General features: G+C 45.4%; 10 protein-coding genes and 1 non-coding gene across 11 annotated transcripts; 6 read left to right on the top strand and 5 right to left on the bottom strand. All coding sequences in view use genetic code 12, as the record gives it.

Annotated features, from left to right (window-relative positions):
• Nucleotides 1–1,562: 1,562 nt before the first annotated feature.
• On the top strand, nucleotides 1,563–4,040 carry CJI96_0001948 (putative zinc metalloprotease; the record flags this gene model as incomplete). Its single annotated transcript, XM_029035574.2, has 1 exon — nucleotides 1,563–4,040. The coding sequence occupies one exon, from the start codon at nucleotides 1,563–1,565 to the stop codon at nucleotides 4,038–4,040; it is 2,478 nt and encodes an 825-aa protein (XP_028890816.2).
• A 220-nt stretch (nucleotides 4,041–4,260) lies between these two features.
• CJI96_0001949 lies at nucleotides 4,261–4,344 on the top strand. The gene has a single exon. It is a non-coding gene; the product is annotated as a tRNA-Tyr (tRNA).
• Nucleotides 4,345–4,435: 91 nt separating this feature from the next.
• CJI96_0001950 (gamma-glutamylcyclotransferase) lies at nucleotides 4,436–5,197 on the bottom strand (the record flags this gene model as incomplete). Its single annotated transcript, XM_029035573.2, has 1 exon — nucleotides 4,436–5,197. The coding sequence occupies one exon, from the start codon at nucleotides 5,195–5,197 to the stop codon at nucleotides 4,436–4,438; it is 762 nt and encodes a 253-aa protein (XP_028890815.2).
• A 1,376-nt stretch (nucleotides 5,198–6,573) lies between these two features.
• CNH1 (Cnh1p) lies at nucleotides 6,574–9,303 on the top strand (the record flags this gene model as incomplete). Its single annotated transcript, XM_029035572.2, has 2 exons — nucleotides 6,574–6,591; nucleotides 6,679–9,303. 2 exons carry the CDS (start codon nucleotides 6,574–6,576, stop codon nucleotides 9,301–9,303), a joined length of 2,643 nt encoding a protein of 880 aa, XP_028890814.2.
• Nucleotides 9,304–9,439: 136 nt separating this feature from the next.
• CAR2 (ornithine-oxo-acid transaminase) lies at nucleotides 9,440–10,732 on the bottom strand (the record flags this gene model as incomplete). Its single annotated transcript, XM_029035571.2, has 1 exon — nucleotides 9,440–10,732. The coding sequence occupies one exon, from the start codon at nucleotides 10,730–10,732 to the stop codon at nucleotides 9,440–9,442; it is 1,293 nt and encodes a 430-aa protein (XP_028890813.2).
• Nucleotides 10,733–12,264: 1,532 nt separating this feature from the next.
• On the top strand, nucleotides 12,265–12,699 carry CJI96_0001953 (uncharacterized protein; the record flags this gene model as incomplete). The annotated part of the gene is made up of 1 exon (XM_029035570.2): nucleotides 12,265–12,699. The coding sequence occupies one exon, from the start codon at nucleotides 12,265–12,267 to the stop codon at nucleotides 12,697–12,699; it is 435 nt and encodes a 144-aa protein (XP_028890812.2).
• Nucleotides 12,700–13,793: 1,094 nt separating this feature from the next.
• On the top strand, nucleotides 13,794–15,470 carry ECM7 (Ecm7p; the record flags this gene model as incomplete). Its single annotated transcript, XM_029035569.2, has 1 exon — nucleotides 13,794–15,470. The coding sequence occupies one exon, from the start codon at nucleotides 13,794–13,796 to the stop codon at nucleotides 15,468–15,470; it is 1,677 nt and encodes a 558-aa protein (XP_028890811.2).
• Nucleotides 15,471–16,529: 1,059 nt separating this feature from the next.
• MET15 (bifunctional cysteine synthase/O-acetylhomoserine aminocarboxypropyltransferase MET17) lies at nucleotides 16,530–17,846 on the bottom strand (the record flags this gene model as incomplete). The annotated part of the gene is made up of 1 exon (XM_029035568.2): nucleotides 16,530–17,846. One exon carries the CDS (start codon nucleotides 17,844–17,846, stop codon nucleotides 16,530–16,532), a length of 1,317 nt encoding a protein of 438 aa, XP_028890810.2.
• A 2,144-nt stretch (nucleotides 17,847–19,990) lies between these two features.
• Nucleotides 19,991–21,543, bottom strand: SUB2 (ATP-dependent RNA helicase SUB2; the record flags this gene model as incomplete). The annotated part of the gene is made up of 2 exons (XM_029035567.2): nucleotides 19,991–21,069; nucleotides 21,321–21,543. The coding sequence occupies 2 exons, from the start codon at nucleotides 21,541–21,543 to the stop codon at nucleotides 19,991–19,993; spliced, it is 1,302 nt and encodes a 433-aa protein (XP_028890809.1).
• A 218-nt stretch (nucleotides 21,544–21,761) lies between these two features.
• On the top strand, nucleotides 21,762–22,193 carry CJI96_0001957 (uncharacterized protein; the record flags this gene model as incomplete). The annotated part of the gene is made up of 1 exon (XM_029035566.2): nucleotides 21,762–22,193. One exon carries the CDS (start codon nucleotides 21,762–21,764, stop codon nucleotides 22,191–22,193), a length of 432 nt encoding a protein of 143 aa, XP_028890808.2.
• Nucleotides 22,194–22,288: 95 nt separating this feature from the next.
• On the bottom strand, nucleotides 22,289–23,119 carry PRO3 (pyrroline-5-carboxylate reductase; the record flags this gene model as incomplete). The annotated part of the gene is made up of 1 exon (XM_029035565.2): nucleotides 22,289–23,119. One exon carries the CDS (start codon nucleotides 23,117–23,119, stop codon nucleotides 22,289–22,291), a length of 831 nt encoding a protein of 276 aa, XP_028890807.2.
• Between the last annotated feature and the right edge of the window lie 540 nt (nucleotides 23,120–23,659).

Here is a 23,659-nt window from a genome sequence, read left to right on the forward strand (position 1 = left end):
GCAGGAGACACCACGAGGTGGTCAGTGTAGATTGTTGAAGTAGGAGTTTGCAGGCTTGGTTCTTGGATGAGCGAAGTGAATTTAGGTTGAGTCGATTGAATCAGTGAGTTCATATAGTCTTTTAGGGGACTCGGCTTCTTGCTTAGGAAGGTTGCTGTATTGAGGGTGGTAGTCATAGTACAGAAAAAGACGTTTTGCAGCAATTAGTAGTCACAGGGAATCGAACTAAGGGTGAATTAAAAGCGGTCGGTGGCATATCTTTGATGGTATGCAATTCCACGGTGATGACAATTTTCCTGTTTCTCTCTGTTCATCTTGAATTTGATAAACTTATATCATGTTCGGATGTCGGTGCACATACTACTGTAGATTCAAGTAAGGAAGCCTGCTTGAGAGCCAGATGCCTTATATCACTTGCCATAGCACATCACCAAAATACCTGAATTGAACATTCAGGCACCTGAGAACGAGTTGCAAAAACTTTGGTCCTCGCCCGTAACGGTGGTGGTCTATCGTTATGAGAAGATAACGGATGCTGTGCACCAGTAATGATGCAAGTCAGTCCTGGCTGTACAGGGTATTCATATACATATATATTTATAAAGAGCAGTTTAAGTTGTCTTTATTCCACTACTCAATTAATTTACTCTTGAATTTGTGGGGCCATCGTTCTCTCTGTACTAGAATGAAAACAGTTGGCTATAAGGGATTACTTGGAAGCATGGAAGTTTAAATTAGAACTGGTACGAAAGTGAAGTTGTTTCTTTGTATCCACTATGATAATATTCTTTGGAACTAGAGGTCGCATTTTGACATTTCTAGGGCCCCCTATTACGAATTTGCGTCATATACTTTTGAGAAGGCTACTTAATCTTTTTAATGTCTCAAAGAGATCTTCTGTTCCTTTCAGGATTGAAACTGATAAGTGACCACTTATCTTAATGGCATCGATCCTCACTATTTTAATTACGCCTGAGTTAGTGTCGATGACTCCTGACCAAAGCTTCATCCATACAACATCTACTCCTTCCTGTAGACGATAAACATATAAAATTTTTTTAACCGAGTAAATTGAATATCACTAATTTCGCTTTCAGTCGCCATGACAAGACCTCATTGATTCTTTCTGTCCCTTTGACACTGGCGATACACCGAGTACATCTAAGACATACGATTCCTACTAAAAAATTTTGTTTTGTATGGTACCCAGAAACCCTAACACATCTTTCAATTTAACGCTCTATAGTAGCCTTTCTTTGATTTTCTTCAACATGGTAGATTCACCATTTGGCTGCGAATTCTCTCGCCACACACCAAATATAGCAGTTCCCGGTCAAGCTTCTTCAACGCCTCCAACACCCACACCAAGATAGTAAAAGATATCTTTCATATTTCAGATAGCGTAAAGATTTACTCTAAGAACTGACTTCCATTTTTTTTCCCCTCTTTACACTTTTCTCTATCAACTTTCCTCCTTTGTCATGCGCCTGCTTGCCTACTTCGCGGGCTCTACATACTAAATCTGTTATCAACTACACGCTCAATCTTACCTCTTTCAGCAAATGTCGTATGAACGCTTGGCGGACGGCCTGATGCCGTCGTTGCCGCCAGCATACGAAGGTAATTACGAGGTACCACTGAGAGAAAGAAACTCCTCTTCATCCCATCCTCCTGCAATGGAGCAGTTTGAGATTGATGATGATGAAGTTTACGAGCCTCTCAAGAAGGAAAGCGTGCTCAAACGCTTTGTCTTTGTTTCCAAGAGGTACGCATTCACATTCAGAGATAAGGTGATTGACCCGCTCGTGAGATCCCTAGATCCCGTTTGCGAGATGTACCGCTACTTCCACAGGCAATACGAGCTCTCGTTGCTTAAGTTGGGCAACCCGTTGGTGGTTAAGCGATTGCTTTATGTGTTTGTGGTGATGGTGGCAATGTTTGTGTTGTCCCAGAACGAGAACCAGGATGGCATTAGTGGCACTTCCGGTGGAGCGTTTTCCTCGGGTCATTTCTACGATAGAGACATTTTGGGCAACACCTTGGCTCAGTACATCGAAGGGAAAACACTACAAGAAAACTTGGAGTATCTTTCTTCGATGCCCCATATGGCTGGCACAATGGGCGATTTAGCTTTGGCAAGATACGTTGAAAGCTACTTTCTCAATAATGGCATCAATAATGTCGACTTCCACGAGCTCGAGACGTTTTTGAACTACCCCACAGGTAAGTCGTACGTGAGAACTGCCGATGGATCCGTTAGTGCCTCTTTGGGTGGTGGTGATAACGTCCATGAGCAACTAATGGCTTTTAATCCTAATTCGCCTAGTACAGACAAGGAGATAGAGGCTCCCTTCATATATGCGAACAACGGCGACCCTGATGACTTTCAAAAGATCACTGACGCCGGAATCAATCTAAAAAATACAATCGTGTTGGTGAAATATGGAGGCGAAACTCCAGAAGCCAACAAGGTGTATGCAGCTACCAAGCTTGGTGCCAAAGCTGTCATCTTCATCTCTCCAGAAGTCCTGTTCTTGGGTGACTCCGAAGATGATGTTATTAAGAAGACCAATGTTGGTCTCTGGAGATACAGTGCTGGCGATGTACTTCGGCCGGGATGGTCAAAACACGGATCGTACTTTTCCAAGGCCGATTGGAGTACCTCGAAGGCTACACCCAAGATTCCAAGTCTTTCTGTAACTTGGAAAGACGGTATGGCTTTTGTGAGCAAATTAAAGGGCGAGGGTGTTGACTTTGGTGATGGCGTCTTCTCAGGAAGTCACGACAAAAACCCCAAGTTAAAAGTATACGTGAAGAACACTGAGCGTACGAATCACCCTATCTGGAACATTGTTGGGCATATTCCGGGCCGTGAACAGCCTGAAAAAGGTGTACTCTTTGGAGCTGCCCGTGACTCTACCTGCTACGGCACGATGTCGTCTGCAAGTGGCACCGCCGCCTTGCTTGAACTCGTCAAGATATTCTCTGGCTTGCAAAGAAAGTATAACTGGACCCCAGCTAGATCTTTATACTTTGTATCCTTTGATGGTACGGAGAACAATCTAGCTGGCTGCGCCAAATGGGTCGAAGCCAGAGAAGACTCTCTCATCAGTGAGGGCTACACCTATATTGACTTGAATGGTCTAGTTACTGGTGACATATTGAATATTCGAGCACATCCGTTCATACATGATATCATCAAGGACGCCATGAAGAAGATATCCTTGACAGAGCAACAGAGCTCCGATCTGGTCCACTCTTTGTACGACCTTTTCAAATCTCAGAACAATGGCAAGGATGACATAAGGTACAACATGTTAGAAGAGCGTAATTATGTCCCATTTATCAATGAAATTAATATGCCCGCCATGGAGATCAGTTACCTGGGAGACAACTTTGTCGAAGGAACATGCATGGACAACTTTAAGGCATTCACGGATAAAAAGCTTGATCCTGAGGTGAAGAAGCACAGGCAAATCGTGGAAATTTTGGCTAGGGTTGGCCTCGAGCTTGTTGAAAATCCAATGATTCCATTTGACTTTGAACTGTTGAGTAAATCATTAATGGAAGACGAGAAGGACCTAGAGAAGTATGTTGCAGATGTGCTTGCATCATTCCCTCTGCCCGTGACTGCCAAATTTTCATTTGACAGTTTGAAGCGTTCTCTCGATAAACTCAAACGTGATGCACATCAATTGAAGTTGAGGATACTCGACTGGAAGAATTTTATCGATGTGAGTTCCCTAGAACCTCCAGTGTTCGCTGCGACAAGGCGTCTGATGAATCAGAATATGGTTCTCTTCAACTCCTATTTCTTGAGTAACGACGCCCTGCGCCCAAGACTTGGCTATGCAAACTATCTTTACGGTTCACCGTTTGATGCCCCATCAACTGACAAATCGCCAAAGTACCGCTTCAATAGTTTCCCTATGGTTCGTGATGCAGTGTCAGAGGGTAGATTCGGGGACGCACAATTTGAAATTGATCGTCTTGCAAGCATGATAGAGTCAGCTTGTGCAGCTATCAATCCCATGGGTTAAACTGGTTAAATAGAGTAGTGTTGGATACTAAAACATGATTAAGGGTTACAAAATGGTTTATTTTCTTTATTGAGCGGCTGAACTGTTCTTCCGAGCTCTGAATTTGTAGATTACTAAGAATATCACACAAATTAGTGTAAATAAAAGATTTTTTTATGGATTTTTATGACCTCAACTGTGTATGATATAGTATAATTAATTTAAGATGTGCGTATAAGTCCTCTCGGTGGCCAAGCTGGCTAAGGCGCGAGACTGTAATGTGATTGTAATCTTGAGATCGGGTGTTCGACTCACCCCCGGGAGACTTCTTTTTTTTTGTTTCTTCCAAGGGATCAATTAATTTAAATCATGATGAGAGAAACAGATTTTCTATAAGATTTTATTATTCATGCTGATCATATCTTTTTAGGGGGTCGCAAGAGCCACAAGGTCCTCGAGGTAGAAGTCTCGAGATCGACAATCAGGTCTAGCGCTCTCACAGCCTTTGTAAGCTCATTTAGGTACTCAAAGTTGGGTCCACTAGGACCATGGCTCGATTTTATTATCGCTGCCGTGTCCTCAACAGACTCTGGCCCCACGAACGACTCGTTATCGATAGTGCCAATGTAAATGAACAGCTCAATGAAGAGGTCCCCGGCTTCATCACGAGGAATTTCTCTCATTATTCTCTTTGCGTCCTCAGGAATGCTATGTACATGAAACTTGACCTTGTGAAGCGTGTACCCATCTTGTTCCCTGACGTCCAAGTACGCCTTCATCTCGTCCACGTGCTCTGGTGCAACGTAGTACGCCACTCCCCATACTTTTAAGTCGTCTTCTTGAAGAGTATCGATTTTGTGTTGCACATCGTGGATGTCATTGGCCAATGCCGATGCTGGAAGGTCAGCCACCGAATCTGTAGCCACGTTGGATTCTCCAAGCTTTGGATTGAGCTCATAAGTGCAGAGGTCATTGTGAAACCGAGAATGGCTCTTCAAGTCCTTGAGGGACATCAAGGTGACAACTCTGCCTGGACTCTCTGGGGTGCCTCGGTGGTCAGAGGAAGACTGCCAAAAACGGCGAATGTATCCCTTTAGGGTGCCCGTAACTCGATACTGATATAGTGGGGGAGGCTTGAATATAAGCAGGCCGTAGCCAATGACCCACATGCCAGACATGATGAAGGTGCCGTAGGAGAATGAGAGGATCGGTTGGAAAGAAGCGAAGTACCGCTTGTGTGTGCAGGCGACGGGAAGAAAGTCTACAAGATAGAAATAAAGCCGAGTCTTATCAAAGTTATATTGGGTCAAAGCGTGATAATCATAGACTGTGAAAGTAAGCCAAGTTCAAAATCAAAAATCCATTTGTTCAACTTCATCTCTGTCGCCCAGTCGCCAACTGAACCTTATACCTAGCTAGCCACCTTAAGAGAAGGGTCGAAAAAGAGTTGTCAGTGAGAATTTTGTTTTCGGCATCTCTCTATTTTGAGTATTTGAGCTCCTTATGGCAAATCTTGCTTTATTCAGTGTTAGTTCAAGTGATTTTCTGACCACATACGAGACGCCTATCAGTTCTCGTTTTTCGCAGCCATTCCATACTGAACCCCGGCTTCAAGCACGAGGAAATAGCCGGGTTCATATATTGGGGAACCAATGTCTATAACAGAAATAGTATGATTGCATAAAGGAGAGCGTTTTTCGATCCCTGTTTTAACCTAGTTGCATATGTTCATGAAACATTTCTTCAGTTAAGCTTACTATGGTCCTTATACCACCATTACCAGGATCTCTAGATCTTTCAAGGCTCGATTCAGAAAGATCAGGTAAGTCGAAATAATGTGGTTCATCTCAGGTCTAGCCCCTAGTTTGTGCTTACTTCGTAAGTTTGGCGAGCAAGGGGCAAAAGGATACAAGTTTTACGCACCCAAAACTATCATGAAATGCTCATGTAGCCATAAAATGTACATCTTCTTCAGTTAGCTACCTGTTTAAGCAATTCAAACAGTCCAGAAAAATAATGTTATTGATCAATTCCTATCTAATTTGCTATCAACTCAGGTTTTGTTTGCGCTAGCCATCCAACTTGCTTTTCACCTCAATTGAACTCAAAATTATCTGAGACAGTCTACCAAGTGTAAGCAAACCTCAGAATCCAGTGAAGTATTAAAATCCTGTTGTACTTCAAACATGCTTGTACAAGTGGAACCCCACTGCAGCAAATTGCCCTCGGCAAGGTTCCTATCCGCACAGCAGCTCATCCTAATGCAAGTTGCAGCCGTCTGTCTCACCTCCAGATCCACCAGTAGATCTTGACAACCTTACTCAATCAATACAAAAATAACCATTCTGGAATCCTTATGCTTCAAGCCCCATATGAAACCTGCCAAAGCAAGCGAATCCTTCCATGCTTCTGCTCCCGCTTGTCCAACTGCAAAGGCCTTCTTGGCTCCCTGCACACGGCGCAAGCTATTTATGCATAGCATCACCTAGACAAAACGACAATAATCTGAAGATATTAGAACCCTCTGCAGAAACAGTGAAAAGCACCAAACAACATGTGGTCCCAACTAGAGGTATGTTAGATATTAAAGAGCGTTTTTTTTGCCTCCAATTCAAGCTTTCTGCCTGAAAGGCCTTCTTGATCATCAACTAACAAGCAGATAGAACAGGCCCACATAGCGTATGCTTGCGTGGGGATCTTCAGCACGCTCTTTTCTCTAATGTCCTTGTTTGTGAAAGAACGCTTGTTTATTGGTGAAGCCACCGTGGCCACGCTTGCCGGCTTGATCTTTGGACCCCACTGTCTAGACTGGTTAAACCCAATTAAATGGGGCAACTCAGATCACTTGACCCTCGAAATTTGCAGAATCGTCTTGTGTATTCAGATCGTGGCCGTGGCAGTGGAACTTCCTCGGAAATACATGAAGAAACACTGGGTTTCTGTGGCAATATTCTTGCTTCCTGTGATGACTTGCGGCTGGTTGGTGGTGGGCCTATTCATATGGGCCCTCATACCGCATTTCAATTTTGCTGATGGCCTTTTGGTTGCAGCCTGTGTCACGGCAACTGACCCTGTGTTGGCAGCAGCCGTTGTGGGTAAGGGTAAGTTTGCTCAGCGTGTTCCGGGCCACTTGCGTAATTTGCTCACGGCCGAATCTGGCTGCAACGACGGAATGGCGTTCCCTTTCATCTTTCTTGCCTTGAATCTTGTTACTCAGGCCAATTACGCCAGACACGTGGTGAGAGACTGGTTTACCTTGACGATTCTCTGGGAGTGTTGCTTTGGTGTTGTACTTGGCGTTGTTCTTGGGTATGCCCTTAAGAAGGCTGTGGCCTTCGCTGAAAAAAAGGATTTGATCGATAGAGAATCTTTTTTGGCGCTTTTTGTGTTTTTGGCTCTTGTCTCTGCCGGCGTGGGCTCCATGCTTGGTGTTGACGACCTCTTGGTCTCCTTTGCTGCAGGTACGGCTTTTGGCTGGAACGGTGAGTTCGCCAGGAAAACTGAGGAGTCACATGTCTCCACCGTTATTGATTTGTTGCTAAACTTATCATTCTTCATTTACTTTGGCGCTATTGTTCCTTGGCCCGACTTCAACAATAGCGAGCTCGGTCTAGATGTGTGGAGGTTGATCATCCTTGCAATTGTTATCATCTTCTTGAGAAGAATCCCTGCGGTTCTTGCATTGAAACCTTTCACTCCGGATGTGAAGACTTGGAGAGAAGCTCTTTTCTGTGGTCATTTTGGCCCAATTGGTGTCGGTGCTATATTCGCCGCCATTCTTGCCAGAGGTGACTTGGAGGCTCACTACACTGATGAGGAAACTCCACTCGCTGACTTGAAGGATATCAGTTTCCCTCACTACCAACTTATCAAATGCATCTGGCCAATCGTCTGTTTTATTGTCATTACTTCCATCGTTGTGCATGGCTCTTCAGTTGCCGTCTTGACGTTGGGTAAGCGTTTGAATAGAATGGCAATCACCATGACAACCACCAACACCCACGACCAGGGCCCATCTTGGATTTCCCGTTTGCAAAAGCTCGACAAAACCAGCACTTCATACTCCTTGCATAGCATTGACACTGCTCACCCTGAGCTCAAACCAGAAGAAACTCACACTTCACAGACTAGCGTTAAAGTTAGGCCAGCGGGTGGTGCAAGACGCAAGAGACTTCAGAGAAAACAAAAACTTCGTGAAGGAGGCAGAAACACTGATTCTCAACCCACTACAGAAAGACATCGTCCAGCTACTGAAGTGTTACAATTGGGCAAAACGCAGTCTCATGCACCCTCTACAAAGAGCTGTACGGAAGATTCCGGAGGCGTCTCTTCATCTACATTTGCAGAGGGAATTAGCGAGCAGAAAGGGCGAAACGACATTGATGAGACGACTTTGGAAGAAATCAAAAACAGCGTTGCTGAAAGATCAGGAAAACCTCTTGACCAGCTCAACCCACAAGAGGATCAGATTCCATCCATGATTTACAAAGATGGTAAACATATAGTGGTAGAAGATCAAGAAGGTGAGATCATCGAGAGTCTTCCTATGAAAGACCTTGATGAGTATAAAGAGACCCCGCCGAACGCAGAAAATGTCAGTATCCACTCTATGGGATCTTTACAAAGGCATATGACACAATACTCAGCAATGTCCGACGCACTGGCTGGTTCATCTGCTGGAAGCTCAGATTCCATCACTCGTAAGATCTCGAGAACATTCAGCAATAAGAAGATGGCTTTCGTTAAAAAAGAGAGTGGAAAGAAATTCTATGCCCACCAAGTCGATAATCTAATTGTGATTGAGAATGCTGATGGTGAAGTTGTTAGACGGTACAGAGTCAACAGGCATGTTAATCCGAACAAATCTAGAGCAAGATCCGGTTCGATCGTCAACAAGGCGTTATCATTTGTTGGTATCAAGAGTAAAGAACCATCTGTTGCCGATGCGAATGCGGAAAAGGAAGTTGCTCATCTGCCAACGGCTGCTTTGAACGCCCCTCTTCCTACTGCTCCAGAAAACGAGAAGGTTGAGATACCACATAGTATTTCCCCCAAAGAGGATGAAAGGAAGTTTGACAAAGTTTTGCAGAAGAAGTTGACGGGTATGATCGAGGAAGAGACAGGAGTAAACGGGGACGATCTTGAATTAGAAAATGAGAATCTAACAGAAAGATCAGATAATGAAGACGGGGAGGAAGAGGAAACAGAGGTGGAAAGAAGAAGACGTTTAGCTGCTTTGGGGCATCTTTCCAATAAGAGAGAAGAAGACGATGAGGAGGTCTAGGGCAACGAATCAAATATCTAGCATTTACTTTTTGTCATTTTGCATTAATCGAAAGAGTTTAAAATTTCGTGTAGTTGATATTCGTAAATTTTTATCTTCTTTTGTTGTATTAAGACAGTAACTATGAACAGAAAAATTAGTGGGCAGTCTTTGCAACGTTTGGCAACTTCTCCAAAGCCTTCTTGATGCCTTCAACACCCTTGAGCAAGTCCTCCTCAGAGATGACCAATGGAGGCGCCAATCTGATGATATTGTCATGCGTTGGTTTAGCCAAAACACCTTGGTCCTTCATGAGCAAGCAAAGATCCCAAGCGGTCCTGCCGTTGGCCTTGGCCTCGTCAATGACAATGGCAGACAACAAGCCCTTGCCTCTCACTTCGGAGATTATACCACCAGACAGAGCTTGCAACTCCTCCAACTTCTTACGCAAAAGACTTCCCAAAGTGTTGGCTCTCTCGACCAAATTCTCATCCTTCACCACCTGCAAAGCAGCCATGGCCACGCGGCAAGCCAATGGGTTACCGCCGTATGTTGAGCCATGAGAGCCTGGAGTCAAGGTCAACATGATCTCCTTTGAAGACAAGACTGCAGAAACAGGGTAGACACCGCCCGAAATGGCTTTACCCAAGAGGACAACGTCTGGCTTGACGTTCTCGTAGTGCTCGTAGCACAACATCTTACCGGTTCTGGCAACACCAGTCTGGATTTCGTCGCAAATCAACAATACATTGTGCTTCTTGCAAAGCTCTTGAACTCTGGTGAAGTAGTCAGCAGGAGGCACGACAATTCCGGCCTCACCCTGGATTGGCTCCAACAAGATGGCGGCGATCTTGTCACCGGCGTTAGCGAAAGCCTTCTCGACATCCTCAATGACACCGTATCTCAACAAGGTGCCCTTTGGCTCACCAGGGATCTGAGGGCCCACGCCATTCAAGTATGGCCCAAAGCTTGTGGTGGCATCAGGGTCAGTGGACATAGAAATAACGCCCAACGTTCTACCGTGGAAGTTGTCTACCGCGGACAAAATGATGGCCTCATCCTCCTTGATTCCCTTCTTTACATAACCCCATCTTCTGGCCAACTTAAGAGCCGTTTCCACGGCCTCGGCGCCGGTGTTCATGGGCAACATCATCTCATAGTTGAAGTACTCGGTCAAGTACTTGGCAAACTCGCCAAACACGTCTGAAGAAAACGCTCTCGAGCACAAGGTCAACTTGTTGGCCTGGTCAACCAAGGCCTCGACGATCTTTGGGTGGCAATGGCCCTGGTTCACAGCAGAGTATGCCGAGAGGAAGTCCAAGTACTCATTACCCTCTGGGTCCCATACGTGCGCACCTTTCGCCTTGTGGAACACCACTGGAAGCGGGTGGTAGTTGTGGGCAGAGTATTGTTCCTCGTATTCTTTGGCGGTGGCTGAAGAGATAGACATGGCAATAACTGAAAAGAAAAAAGTGCGTGAAGGTTTCAGATTAAGCCGGAGAACTCTGTCTATTTATACGTGGGTGATATCGCTCTACCTTGCCTATAGGTGTATTGCGCGGTGTAGGTTGCCGTTAGAGGCGCGGAGGTGACCAGGCAGTAATCTGGGGAAGTGCGTGGGCACCCACAGGCAAAAAAATGCCGTCCCTAAGGCGCAACTCACGGCGAGATAGTATGGAGGGGGAAAATTGATTTGAAGAGAATGAAGATGTTGATTCGTTCATTGAGTTTTATGCGTCAAGTTGAGCTGTCTATAGTGTAGGTAAGAACTGTAAACTTGGCTAGTCTGGTAGGAGCAGACGTAACTGAGTTACCTAGCTCGAGTAGTCGACTATAGAGGTATTTCAAGTGGGGGTCTGGGGTCAAAAAGGGGTATGCTTTCGAAGAGTTTGTGACTTTAAAGGCTTCTTCATGTCTTTGGCCCGTCGAATTGCCCAGAGGGTACCAACTTAGTTTGGTTGTATGTGCATGGTGAAGTGCACCGTTTTCGCAGCCAAATTTCCTACTTCAGCAGCTCATTAATCAATAGCACCTAAACATTTTCATGAATCAACACATAATATGGCAATGAAAGCTTCTTGTACTCATTGACTTTAACAAATGACTACTTTATCGACTTTTAGGGTACTCTTTCGGCTGATTGTATATGACTCCTGGGTAGATCTAACCCAGCACTACTGTGTTAGCTGGTGGCTCAGCACGAGGAAAGCAAAAAATCATCCACTTTAATTTAGCTCAATGTCATAGGCGTCGGCTGTAGAATGTGTTTTAGGGTGCTATAGTTGTTGAGTCGAGAGCAGTCAGATGATCATTACGAAATGCCCAACGGTTTTGACTACAATCAACTGCATGCTTGAGTGATACATTAGTACTAAGGCATCTTTAAAAAAAAGTTAGAGCAAATGACAACTCTAGGTTTACGCCTCTGTCGGAACACTTGGCCTCGTTAGAGACTCTTTCAGACTGCGCTACACATTGAACACACCAGCTGAGCTCATTAAATTAGATACTGCCAACAAGAAGAGAACATTAGTATTACGTTTCCAAATATACCTTCTTTATCAAATGTATTTAATTGCCCTTCGAAATAAAGTTACCATATCAACACTCTCCAGGTTGTCCCACTGAGCCTCACTATTGGCTGCGAAATGAGCTCCCAATGCCCTACCGCGTGGCTGGCACTTCCACAAAGGCTCTTACAACTGCAAATTCCTCATCCTTTTCATCTTTTCATGAACATCAATCCTTATTTTTCTTTTTTTGCCGCCCACATTAGTCCCGTAACGATGACTAGGGATGCCCCAGAAGACCCCTTCCTTCACACAAGAGTGCCTGTCGCTCATCTATCTCCAAATAGGAAACTAGGAGTAGTGATTTCACCAACTACCCACTGTCAGCTGATACATCGGTGTAGTCAGCAAAGTCTTCACATACGCATATTATCTGTCATAAATTCACACTTATACACGTTTCCTTCTCGCCATGGAACAGCCAGCAAAGCGTGCTGCTACTCATCCCTTCCAGCCACAGCCTCAACACGAGAACCCAGATATCGCTTCTTTGGCAACCTTGGGTATGAGAATTAGAAAAGTCGTCGCTGATGGTTACTCCGTTTCTCATGAGGCTTCATACAAACATGGTCTTTCCACGCCTCAGCGGTCTTTAACCAGAGTTCCTCTTCCCGGCAACATCGACACCCCTCCAGCGTTGACAAAGGAGGGGTCTACGTTCCAGTCGGGTTCGAATGTTTCGGAATGGGGAGCTCCTTCTATGCCCGTCAAAACGATGCCGTTGCAGGGAAACGGTTTCAAGAGGGGATTTGACGAGGACGAGCCTCGCCAATGTGGCATGAACAAACCTTCGTTGGAGCAGTACAACGAATCATATGGTCAATTACGGTTCGACGAGGAGTTCTAAGTCTTTTGAAAAGCTATTATTGAGCTCATTACCATTGCTTTCGCTCTCATTCTTTTGTCATTTTTTGCTTGTTAATTTCTTCATATACGACTACTCACGAAACACTAAGTTATATTGACTTGACATAAAAAATTGTAGGCCTTTTGAACGAAGAGTCATTATTGTTTGATTTAACCTGTTCTTAACTCTCGAACAGATCTAAATATGTCGTAAATCACTCGAATGGTAAGGATTTCTATCGTTCTTTTCCTAAGCTATAGTGTTTATCCAATTTGTCAGAAGCGTTATCTTACGCTGTTTCGTCATCCGGCAACTCGGTGAGTAAACACAAGATGTGGTTCTTGCACACATAAATTCATCATACGACGTGTGAAGCATCCATTAATCAAGCCGTCGACCTCCGGGTGAGGCGAATAGGATTCGACTTAAAAGGAATCTGGCGTTTCCAATGAATGCTGAAACTTTATGAAAAGTCATTCCCTCACCCGAGCACACATTAGGTGGCTATGCCATCTTTGTCTAAAAAGTGGGCAACATTGGGGAAGCAAGGTTGCAAAAAAAAAGCAGTAGCAGCACTAAAGCCACTCATGAGCCTCGTTTTGACACATGTCTAAGTTGCAGACAAATTACGACCGTTATCAATACAAGGATCTCTACGTGATTTCATCACCCAAAGAAAAACTTCCAAATCTGCAATTTTTTGTAAAAAGAGTTACAAAACCACTCCTTTTGATGTCTCTCATTGAGTATCTCAACAGCGTAACCAGGGCGACCACTTGATAAGAGTTTTAGAAGTCTCAACATTGAGAAGGACATCTTTTTTTTTTTTTTTAGCCAATCAAGAACATAAGTTTCACCCACATCCTCAGTTCCAACTTTGAGCTTGCCTTCTTGGTGCCCTCTTGACTTCCTTATCTAGGTGCCTCTTGCCTCACTTGCCTGCACTTTTGCGCTCTTCCACTCCCAAGGATGCCCTACCCTACCACTCACAACATTCACCTTTTCCTCCTTATAAACTTTCGCTTAGTTCTTTCGCTACTTCAGAAGGAGCTTTTTCCCTTCCTTATAGAACCAGGGCGTCCCATGAAAACAGCATGGGCTTCCTTAGAGGCATGAAGCATCTGTTTGGGCAGCCATTCCGAAACCTCTCGATCCAGCAGCGACTCTTGCAGTTGTTCCGGTTTGCCTCTTCCATCTTGACCGTGGCGTTTGCCATAGCATACTTGATTCAGTTTTCAAATATAGACAGGGGTCACTTGGCTCGAATAAACTGTGCCCACTTGGACGTTGCCTTGGGACTTTACAAATCGTTGAGAACCTCCATTTCTTCTACGGATGTAATAGGTGAAGGCTCAGACATTTTACCTGTGCACACAGAGCTTACAGACTCAGAAATCCACATTTTGACCCAGTACACGGAGAAGCAGGTTGCTGACGCCGCTCAGTATATTCTTCTTGGTGCTGATCAGTTTTGTATGATCACGTTTGAATCGACTCATAGTGCCACGAACCATGTGGTGGAAAAAAATGTCGAGACTAATTGCAGGAATTACGGGCCTGGTGGCTTGTTTGATTATCCTGAGATCATGCTGGAAGCCGGGCTCGATATCATTTTGGCGTATGCCTACGAGTCAAGCTACCAAATCGACGACGAGTACGGTCGTCGCTTCCAGGCTCGAAACAAGAGGTTTCATGTAATAAAGGCGGTGATGATCTTTGAGGCATTGGCGCAGCTGGTAATTCTAATGTATGGTTTTGTTCTTTACAACAACAGAGGCGGCGCCAAAGATCTTTCCAGTATACCTAATATCACCCTTAATGGACTTGCACTTTTAGCTCTTGGAGCAGGTGTTACCATGATCGTCGCATCATCCATTGCTACTAATGAGCTACGATCGATGCAGAAGGAGATCTCCAAAGGTATGTCGAGCTACGGTGTGGAGATGGTGATCGGAGATACCTTCCTTGCCCTTGTGTGGTGTACATTTGCATTTGCCGTTCTTACCATGTTATCTTGGGCTTTACCCTTGTGGTGTTCCAACCCAAATGATGACGGTTACAACTCCGACGATGAGACAACTTACCAGTATCGTGATTATTCTGGTAATGGTGACGGAGACACCTTTGTCGTGCAACCCTATCAAGTCTCCAGGCAGCTCAAGCGCAACAAGACAAAGCAATCTATATCTCGATTATTTGATGAAACTGCGGCATTGGCCGACGATGACAAGAATGTCACCTCAACGGGCACTCGTGGGTACCGTGACGAGGGGCCATTTGCATCGCCCGAAGACGCGGACACTGCCCAACAGCATAACCCATTTCAGCCAGAGATGGTTGAGCTGAGCAGTCATATTCACAATGAAACCGAGCTCCGAAGGTTGGGTGACACGATACAGAGAAAGTTTTCAGGAAGACGTAAAAACTCCAAGCACAGAAGACAACCTCTGAGGGACTGGCTTCCAGAGAGGTCTGCCACGCATGATTTACTTTACGGAGACAACCATTTCTCCAATCACCAGTACCCACACTCTCTCCCTGGAATCTCTGAGAATGATAATCTTTCAAGAGCATCGACACTCAAGAAGTTGGCCACAACCAATCGTTCCAGAAGTGACACTGTAAATGGGCTTCAGTCCCAGGCGCATCAAAATTTGCATATACCAATGAGCCAACATGGGCATAATGGCTCAGGCGACAATATATCTGTTCTCGACGAGCAGGAATTGCAACTTTTAGATAATGCTCAATTCATAAATAAGATTGTCTAGATAGACACTGCGATACATTCGCAACATATGCATGTTTGATATTTATAACAAATAGATCCTTTTTCAAAAGTCAAAGTTTGTTGTAGATCACTTCGCCATGTACGAGTTCCAACGTCCTTTGGAAATTGATAAGGATATTGTCAGCTTGGACCAGGAACTGCTCGTTCTCTCTTTGCCTTCTCGCAGCAAATGGCTGCAAATCTGGTCCATTACCAACGCCATCCTCTACTGGTGGTGGCTTCTACATGGGCTCGTCTTCTTTTTCGGAACCTTCATTTTGAACCGCTTCTCATGTTCCTTATACGTCTTGACCGTAGATGATACCAATGCTACGTGGACCTTGCTTGCAGACGAGATCCTTCAGCTTCTTGCCTACTACTCAGAAGGACTAGGAGGACGAACTGAGTCTGATATTCCCCGCAAGTGGCCCGTGAGGAAAAGCAAACTTTTTTTTGGTCCCCTTGGAATGTGTAGGTTCAACACGCTTACTTCGGCGTTTTCGTGCTACAGAGGGTTCGGCTTGGATGTGCCAGGGATGATCGTGAGAGACTTTGGCACTCAAGTTGGGTACATGGGTGAGGTGCCAGATCCAAGAGCCTTTGGCTTGACAACCGAGGAAATATTTCACCAGGCGATTCGAGAGATCGAGAGGATTTTGGTGAACGTAACCCACTCAATGCTCTCTCCATGCCTTGACTCAAATAAGACGGCGGTAATCTTCATGTTGAGAAAAATAAGAGTGGTCGCTATATATGTGCAAGTGGTGTGGTACATTCTTTTATTTAGCTTTTTACTTTTGTGCTTGATGGATATTTTTACCCTGTTCTTACCTGGGAATGTCACATTGGCGAAGCTTTCGATTGGTGTCATCGCATTTTTCGTCGGCGTATCTGGCATTCTAATGATATTGAAAATCGTGTGTCCTTTTGTCTACAACTACCACTTTGGGGAATACGGACTACAAATGTCCTTGGGATTGGCATACTACTTTGAGCTTTTTCATTGGCTTTTGAGCTTCTGGCAGCTCAAACGTCGAATATCGTATCTAACAGCATTAATCTAAGCCCCATACACCTTCTTGAACGATTGTTCAAAGTCAGCAATGAGGTCGTCGATGAACTCAGTACCTACCGAGACTCTAATCAACTCCTTCGTGACTCCAGAGCTAATTTTCTCCTCCTCACTCAACTGCTGGTGGGTAGTGTAGTATGGAGCAATCACCAAAGTCTTGGAGTCACCAACGTTGGCTAAGTTGGAAGCCACTTCCAAATTGTCCACAACCTGAGCAGCAGCCTCCTTGAAAGGATCGTCAGCCTTTTGGTCGAGTTCCTTCACGCCAAGAGCCAAAACACCACCAAAGTGCTCGGTGTTGAAGTACTTCTTCGCCAATTCGTGGCTCTCATGAGATGGCAAGCCCACGTACGAAACCCACTTCACGTGTGGCGACTTCTCCAACCACTGCGAGAGCTTCAACGCATTGTAGGACTGTCTCTCGATACGCAAGGACAAGGTCTCCAACCCCTGAAGCAAGAGGAAGGAGCCAAATGGGTTCAAAGCCGGACCCAAGTCTCTCAACAACTCAATTCTGGCGTGGCCTATAAAAGCAGCCTCTCCCAAAGCATCGTTCAAGATCAAGCCGTGGTAGCCCTCCGAAGGTTTGGAGAATTGAGGAAACTTCTCAGGGTACTGCTTCCATGGGAACTTACCAGAGTCCACAATAACACCACCAATGGTGGTTCCATGACCACCAATCCACTTTGTGGCCGAGTGCACCACAATGTCTGCACCCAACTTGATTGGACTCACCAAATAGCCGCCAGCGCCAAAAGTGTTGTCCACCACGACAGGGATGCCGTTGTCGTGAGCGATCTTTATGATCTTGTCAAAGTCTGAAACATTGTATTTGGGATTTCCAATGGACTCCACATAAACTGCCTTGGTCTTCTCGTCAATCAACTTTGCAAAGTCCTCGGGAGAGTCACCACGGACAAATCTCGTTTCAATGCCCAATCTTTTGAAAGCAACCTTGAACTGGTTGTAAGTACCACCATACAAGTAAGAAGTGGAGACAATGTTGTCGCCAGCGTGGGCCAAGCCGCCAATGGTGATAAACTGAGCAGCCTGACCAGAGGCCACTGCCAAAGCACCAATGCCGCCCTCCAAAGCGGCGATTCTTTTCTCAAACACATCGTTGGTGGGATTCATGATACGAGAGTAGATGTACCCTGGTTTCTCGAGGCCAAACAACTGGGCACCATGTTTTGAGTCGTCAAACACAAATGACGTGGAAGCGTAGATGGGAGGGGCCCTGGCACTGTGGGGTTTCTCGACCTCCTGGCCAGCGTGCAATTGAAGCGTGTCAAAGTGAGAGGGCATGCCAGTACGATTAAATTTGGAAGATAGAAATTACTCTGAAGAAAATAATGAGGAAGAGAGTTGTTCAATGGCTAAGGCCATGAACTATATATGGCTGCAAACCAAAGTACGAGGAGGAGGAATAAGATGCAAACGCACGTGATGGGGCCGGCCTGATTAATCAGTTAAAGTGTAGGAATCTCGGGCATGTGTGGGCCCTTAGTCCGGAACAGAAGTGGTGCACCACGTAATAATTTCCAACCGTCAATGGGATCGTCCCCTGGTGGCCATAATGCGACTTGTCTGTGCTGAAACTGTGGCTCGCTTGAGCACAATCTGCGCGTGGGAACCAGGACCTATGGAACAGACACACAGGGAATTGCGCCCCACGTCTAGTCAATTATGGAAAATGTGGAGGTGGATCTGAAGACACAGGCAAGCTGTGGGATGTGGCTGGCACTGACACTTTGTGCAAGGAAAAATAGTTTTGACTAGTGCTAATGCTACCTCAGTGCACCCATCTAATGTAGTTGTTGAGGTCTTATCAGTAGTATTTGAGGATGTATAAAGAAAAAATCTAAAATTAGGTGATTGACACTTTTGAGTTCCCACATAAACTAAACTATCGTATTTATCGCTAGATAGTTGCAATGCGGAGTTGGGGTACTGACAGTAGTTCGTCGCACTTCGTGGTTTCGTTGAAGGAACAAGTATACCTCCATGTTGGCGCTAGTCGGTGAAGATGCTCGAAATGCATTTCTTAGATTTATTGAAGCATTGCTTCTCTGGAACCAGCGTATATCAATTTTTTTGTTGAAATATGCTGTTTATTCCTTCGTCGGGACGAGTGCGTAGTCTCTGCTTTTTATGCGATTTTGCAACCATTTGTACACAACGAGAACCTCCCATCAGCAGGGCAAAAATCGAAAAAAGTACCTTCCGGAAACCGAAACAGCAAAGTCGCATAGTGGAGCCAAATGTACTGACTTCAGCATCGAATTCTCCAATGGAACCTCCCCAACTCGGTCAATTTCCCACCACCTGCTGAATCAGGTGCTTTGCAGCAGCGACGCTATTCCTACAGGAATATCACTACGCGTCTCCAACACCTTAGTGGTGCTACGCCAAACATTCAGAAAATAATCAGGGCGGCTCTCCACATGTGCTCCAAGCAATGTGCTGGAATTGCAAAGACTGGCTTACAATGTAAGATCATGGTAAAAAACGGCGAGTTCTGCCACCATCATATGACGCAGGCAAACGGTGCTAAGAGGAGCCATAAGCCTCTACCGAGAATCCAGTTACCAGCGAAGACGACGAAGCCAAAAATTGCTGCTTCACCAACGAGAATCGTGGTGACACTGGCCTCCCCAACAATTCCACAAAGTAAACCACCGCTGCCTTCGAAGCTGGGCTACAGGTCGCCTGGAAGACCTGCAAAGCCGAAGGAAGACTTTGGCAAAAAAGCTGGCTTCATATACTTATACACATTGGCATCACTCATGCAAAAGGATGGCGGAAAGTTTTTTAAGACGAGGAATCTCGAACCTACAAGAAAAAATGAATGGGTGGACTTCTCCCCAAAGAGGCTGGACTACATGTTTGTGAAAGTAGGCATGACTACCAAGACGGTGGATCTAAGGCTACTGCAGTGGGAAAAACAGTGTAATCATAAACTTGTGTGCTTGCATCCAGGTTATGAGGGCCAAGAGCAGTCCTTGGTTGAAAAGCTAAAACGACTCAGCATAACCAGAAGGCGTTATGATAAACATTCGTATAGCACATTCCAGGTGTCAGACAAGGGATTCTACGCAGCAAGGAATGTATGGCTGGCTGAACAAGAAATTCATGCTTTGCTAAAAAAACGGTATGGGGGTGGACCAGTCTATTGTCAGGGTTGTGTTGAGTCTGCTCACGAAGGAAAACTGCATCGCTTTCTGCAGTTCTTTAGACGTAAAGAGGACCTTCTGAGTGCCAACTACAAAGTGCACGTAGAATGGTTCCCCATTCCAAAGAAAGAGTTGCGGGAGGTGTTCAGGATCGTAGATTCTGTTTGTATGCGCTACACCGCATGAAAACCAATTGACTTATACATTTTTTTGTTCGAGCTAGCTATAGATAGTACACAAGTTACATTTGCTTTGACGGCAGATTTAAGCACACGGTTAAGTGTTCATGTAGGTAGATGGGTCGACACCCTCCTCAGGGAACTCAGAGATCTTGACATCGAATCTAGACTGAATCTTTTCCAAGACTTCCTCATCCTCCTTACTAGAAATGAAAGAGACAGCCAAACCCTTGGTACCGAATCTACCAGCTCTACCGACTCTGTGCAAGTATTGGTCAGCCTCGCTTGGCAAATCGTAGTTGATGGCCAAATTGATCCTTTCGATATCAATACCTCTTCCGAAAACATCGGTAGAGACACAGATACGCTTGTTGAACTCCTTAAAAGATTTGTATCTGGCGATTCTCTCCTCCTGCTTCATACCAGAGTGGACGGCGATGGATGGGAAGTTGCAGGCACATAACAACTTGTTCAACTCATTGGCTCTTTGGGTGGATCTGACGAAAATGATGACTTGGTTGAACTCCAAAGAGTCCAACAAGTCAGACAACTTTTTGTTCTTTTCCTTTTCGTCTAACTTGATGTAGTACTGCTGCAAACCGTGCAAGGTCAACTTAGCCTCATCATCAACGTAGATTTCCAATGGGCTCTGCATGAACTTCTTACACACGGGACGGATGTCCTGAGACAAAGTAGCAGAGAACATCATGACCTGCTTCTGGTGGGGAGTGTTTCTGAAGATGTCTTGAACGTCTCTTCTCATGTCCAAGGACTCCAAGACCTTGTCACACTCATCGATCACGAAGGACTTGATGTTGTTCAAACGAATACCCTTCTCCTCGACAAGAGCGTGCAATCTACCTGGAGTAGCCACAACAATGTGAGGACAAGTGTCCTTGTTCTTCAACTTTTCCACGTCTCTGGCCATTGGAGTACCACCGTAGAAGACTTCGGTCTTGACATCAGGCATGTACTTCGAGAAACGAGCGTACTCGTTACGGATCTGGTAGGCCAACTCCCTGGTGTGACAAATGACCAAAGTGGAGATCTCACCTGGGACGGGGTCTAACTGCTGCAAAGTCGACAAGACGAACACGGCAGTCTTACCCAAACCAGACTTAGCCTGGCACAAAACATCAGTTCCCAAGATGGACTGGGGGATGCAAACCTGCTGAACTAGAAATGTTAGTTATGAAGTGAATATGTGACACGGTTCAACCGCGCCGCTGATGAAGAAGCCATCAGGGGAGATTAAGTAAATGGAATCGACCCAATGGATGGAATTTATTAGTGAGCCGCAAATTCCCAATGCAGTGGATTGCTGCCAGCAGCAACAAAATTAAAAGATGCAATAAATAGATTGATGAAACTCATCGTGTCTGTCTCGACCCTGGCTTCTTCTCAGCTCGCTATTTGATGATACGAACCTTCAGAGGGGTGCTCGAAACCACAGTCACCAATGGCTCTCAACAACTCAGGCTTCAAAAGAAAGTCTCTGAAACCAGTGGCGTGAATACCAACGTAGGAGCCCTTTTTGTCGGCGCTCTTGTTGTTGGAGGCGTCACCGTCAGTGGTAGTAGTAGATGGCTGAACGGCGATCTCCTCGGAGTCGGAGTAGTCCAACAATTCTTCCTGGCCCTCGTGAGACATTGTGTTTGATGTGATTTTTAAGGATAGATGTGATACACTTAAGAAAGCACTATGGAGATTTGTTGAAGGTGAGGTTTTTTTTCTATCGAGCGAATGGCAATGTCGTGCGCAAACCACTACTCCACGAAGTTGCAACCAGCAGCGAAAGATAGCACCAAAGACGGCCCTATCTAAACCATATACACAAAGCTTTTCCACATACTAATAATCCTCATATAATGCTTGCTAGACTTTCTCGTTTTGCACTTACCAGATCGGTTGCAGCACGCCCATCTATGGCGCTGAGATCACCACTCCTCAGAGCTGCTGCTCAAAGTCCAGTCAGCAAGCCTCAGTTTGTATTCGCCAGATTTGCATCTTCGCCAAATGAGAACGATCTTCCAGACGAGGATATTTTAAAAGTGCAAGATGTGGTTAGCAAAGTGCAACAGCACCCCCACATTCGGGAACTCTTGAACGAATTCCAGGATATCATCGTGAAGAAGGGTTTCAACCCAAATGAGCAACCTTCATTCACACAAGTTATGAGGCTTTTTGCCGACAAGGAAGTGAGGCAATTAATCTCGAAGTTGAAGGATGCGTTTGACGAGGCTGGCATCAAGGTATCACCAGAAGACATGAGTCTGTTCATGAAGATGTTCAAGAAATAATGAGCACAACGCTCCTTCTTTAAAGCTCTTCTTATGTATATAACACCATCAGCATTGAGTCTAAAGTAGAATCATATATACGACTTTTAGAAGTTCTACTTTTTTGCAAAAGAGGCCGAGATGATAGCAGCCTCTTCCACGGCTCTGGCAATGGCACCTCTCACTCCAGCATCTTCTAACTTCAACAACCCACCAATGGTGGTGCCTCCAGGAGTACAGACCTTACTTTTCAATACAGCAGGGTGCTCACCGGTTTCAAGAGCCATTTTGGCAGTTCCTTCCATCACCTTGGCAGCCGCGGTTCTGGCAACATCGTGGGTGAGGCCCATTCTTACACCTCCATCATACAAGGCCTCCATCATGAGCAAGCACATTGCCGGACCCGAGCCGACGAGAGCTGTGGCAGCGTCCATGTTCTTCTCTGGAATTTCTTGGGCAGCACCCACACAGCTAGCAAAGTCCACAACGAACTGTCTGTACTCGCTAGCCAGCTCAGATAGAGCTACGGTGGCCATCCCAGCGCCGAATTGAGCAGGCGTGTTGGTCATGACTCGGGCAATTTTGTCAGAAAAGATGCTCAAGTTGTCAATGGTGACGCCAGCTAAAAGAGAGATCACCAATGGGTTGTGAGCAAGACTATCCCTCACTTCTTCATGCACAGACTCAAAGTGGAAGGGTTTACAGCCCAAGAGAACCACGTCAGCCTCTTTGATGGCAGCCTTCTTTCTGTCAACATCAGTCACCACCTCCACGTAGTCCTTCTGAAACTGCTTCTTCAACCTCTCGTGCGAGTTGGCCAGCTTCGAGCACAAGATCACTCTCTTAGGGAACGGTTTCATATTTGACTCTGTCACAGCAGCAGTCACTGCAGTGCCCATGACACCAGCGCCTAGCACCACCAAGGAGTACCCATCATTAATTGCCATTGGGAAAGGAAGAGTAGCTTTGGAGACTGAGATCTCCGATAGTGAAGAAAGTGTAGTGTATAAGAATGCCGCGAAACGTGGAGGTGGGTATGCAGAAGAAGCCTAAGGGAAAGAGGAGGCGAACTGGATGCCGAAGGAGACGATTGAATCGTGAAAGGTGTTTCTGAGAGGGAGGGATATCATAAATTTGAGAAATCTTCACCAATTTTGCACGATTTCTCAGAAGTCTCTCAAGCGTCTCTTTACATCTACGTGGGTTAGATGCCCGTCTTGTATACACTCCCATGGCCAAAGTGCCCAGAGTGCTTGACCAGATACCGGGACATTTGAAGAGCATCATTCTGCCATATATCGCCATATAATACCCAGTGGCTTTCTTAATACAGTTCAAACAAGGTCACTTCCATATTTCGACTCACTCAATAGCAACTTTTTTTTTGCCCAGCTCTCCTGCGAGGTGACGCAAAAAAGTAATCTGCCTTCTGAAAAAGGCAAGTCTGTTCTTAACGAAGCACTTGAAGTCGATTCTACCAAGTACGC

Source organism: Candidozyma auris, chromosome 2, assembly GCF_003013715.1.
Source record: "Candidozyma auris chromosome 2, complete sequence".
Lineage (NCBI taxonomy): Eukaryota > Fungi > Ascomycota > Pichiomycetes > Serinales > Metschnikowiaceae > Candidozyma > Candidozyma auris.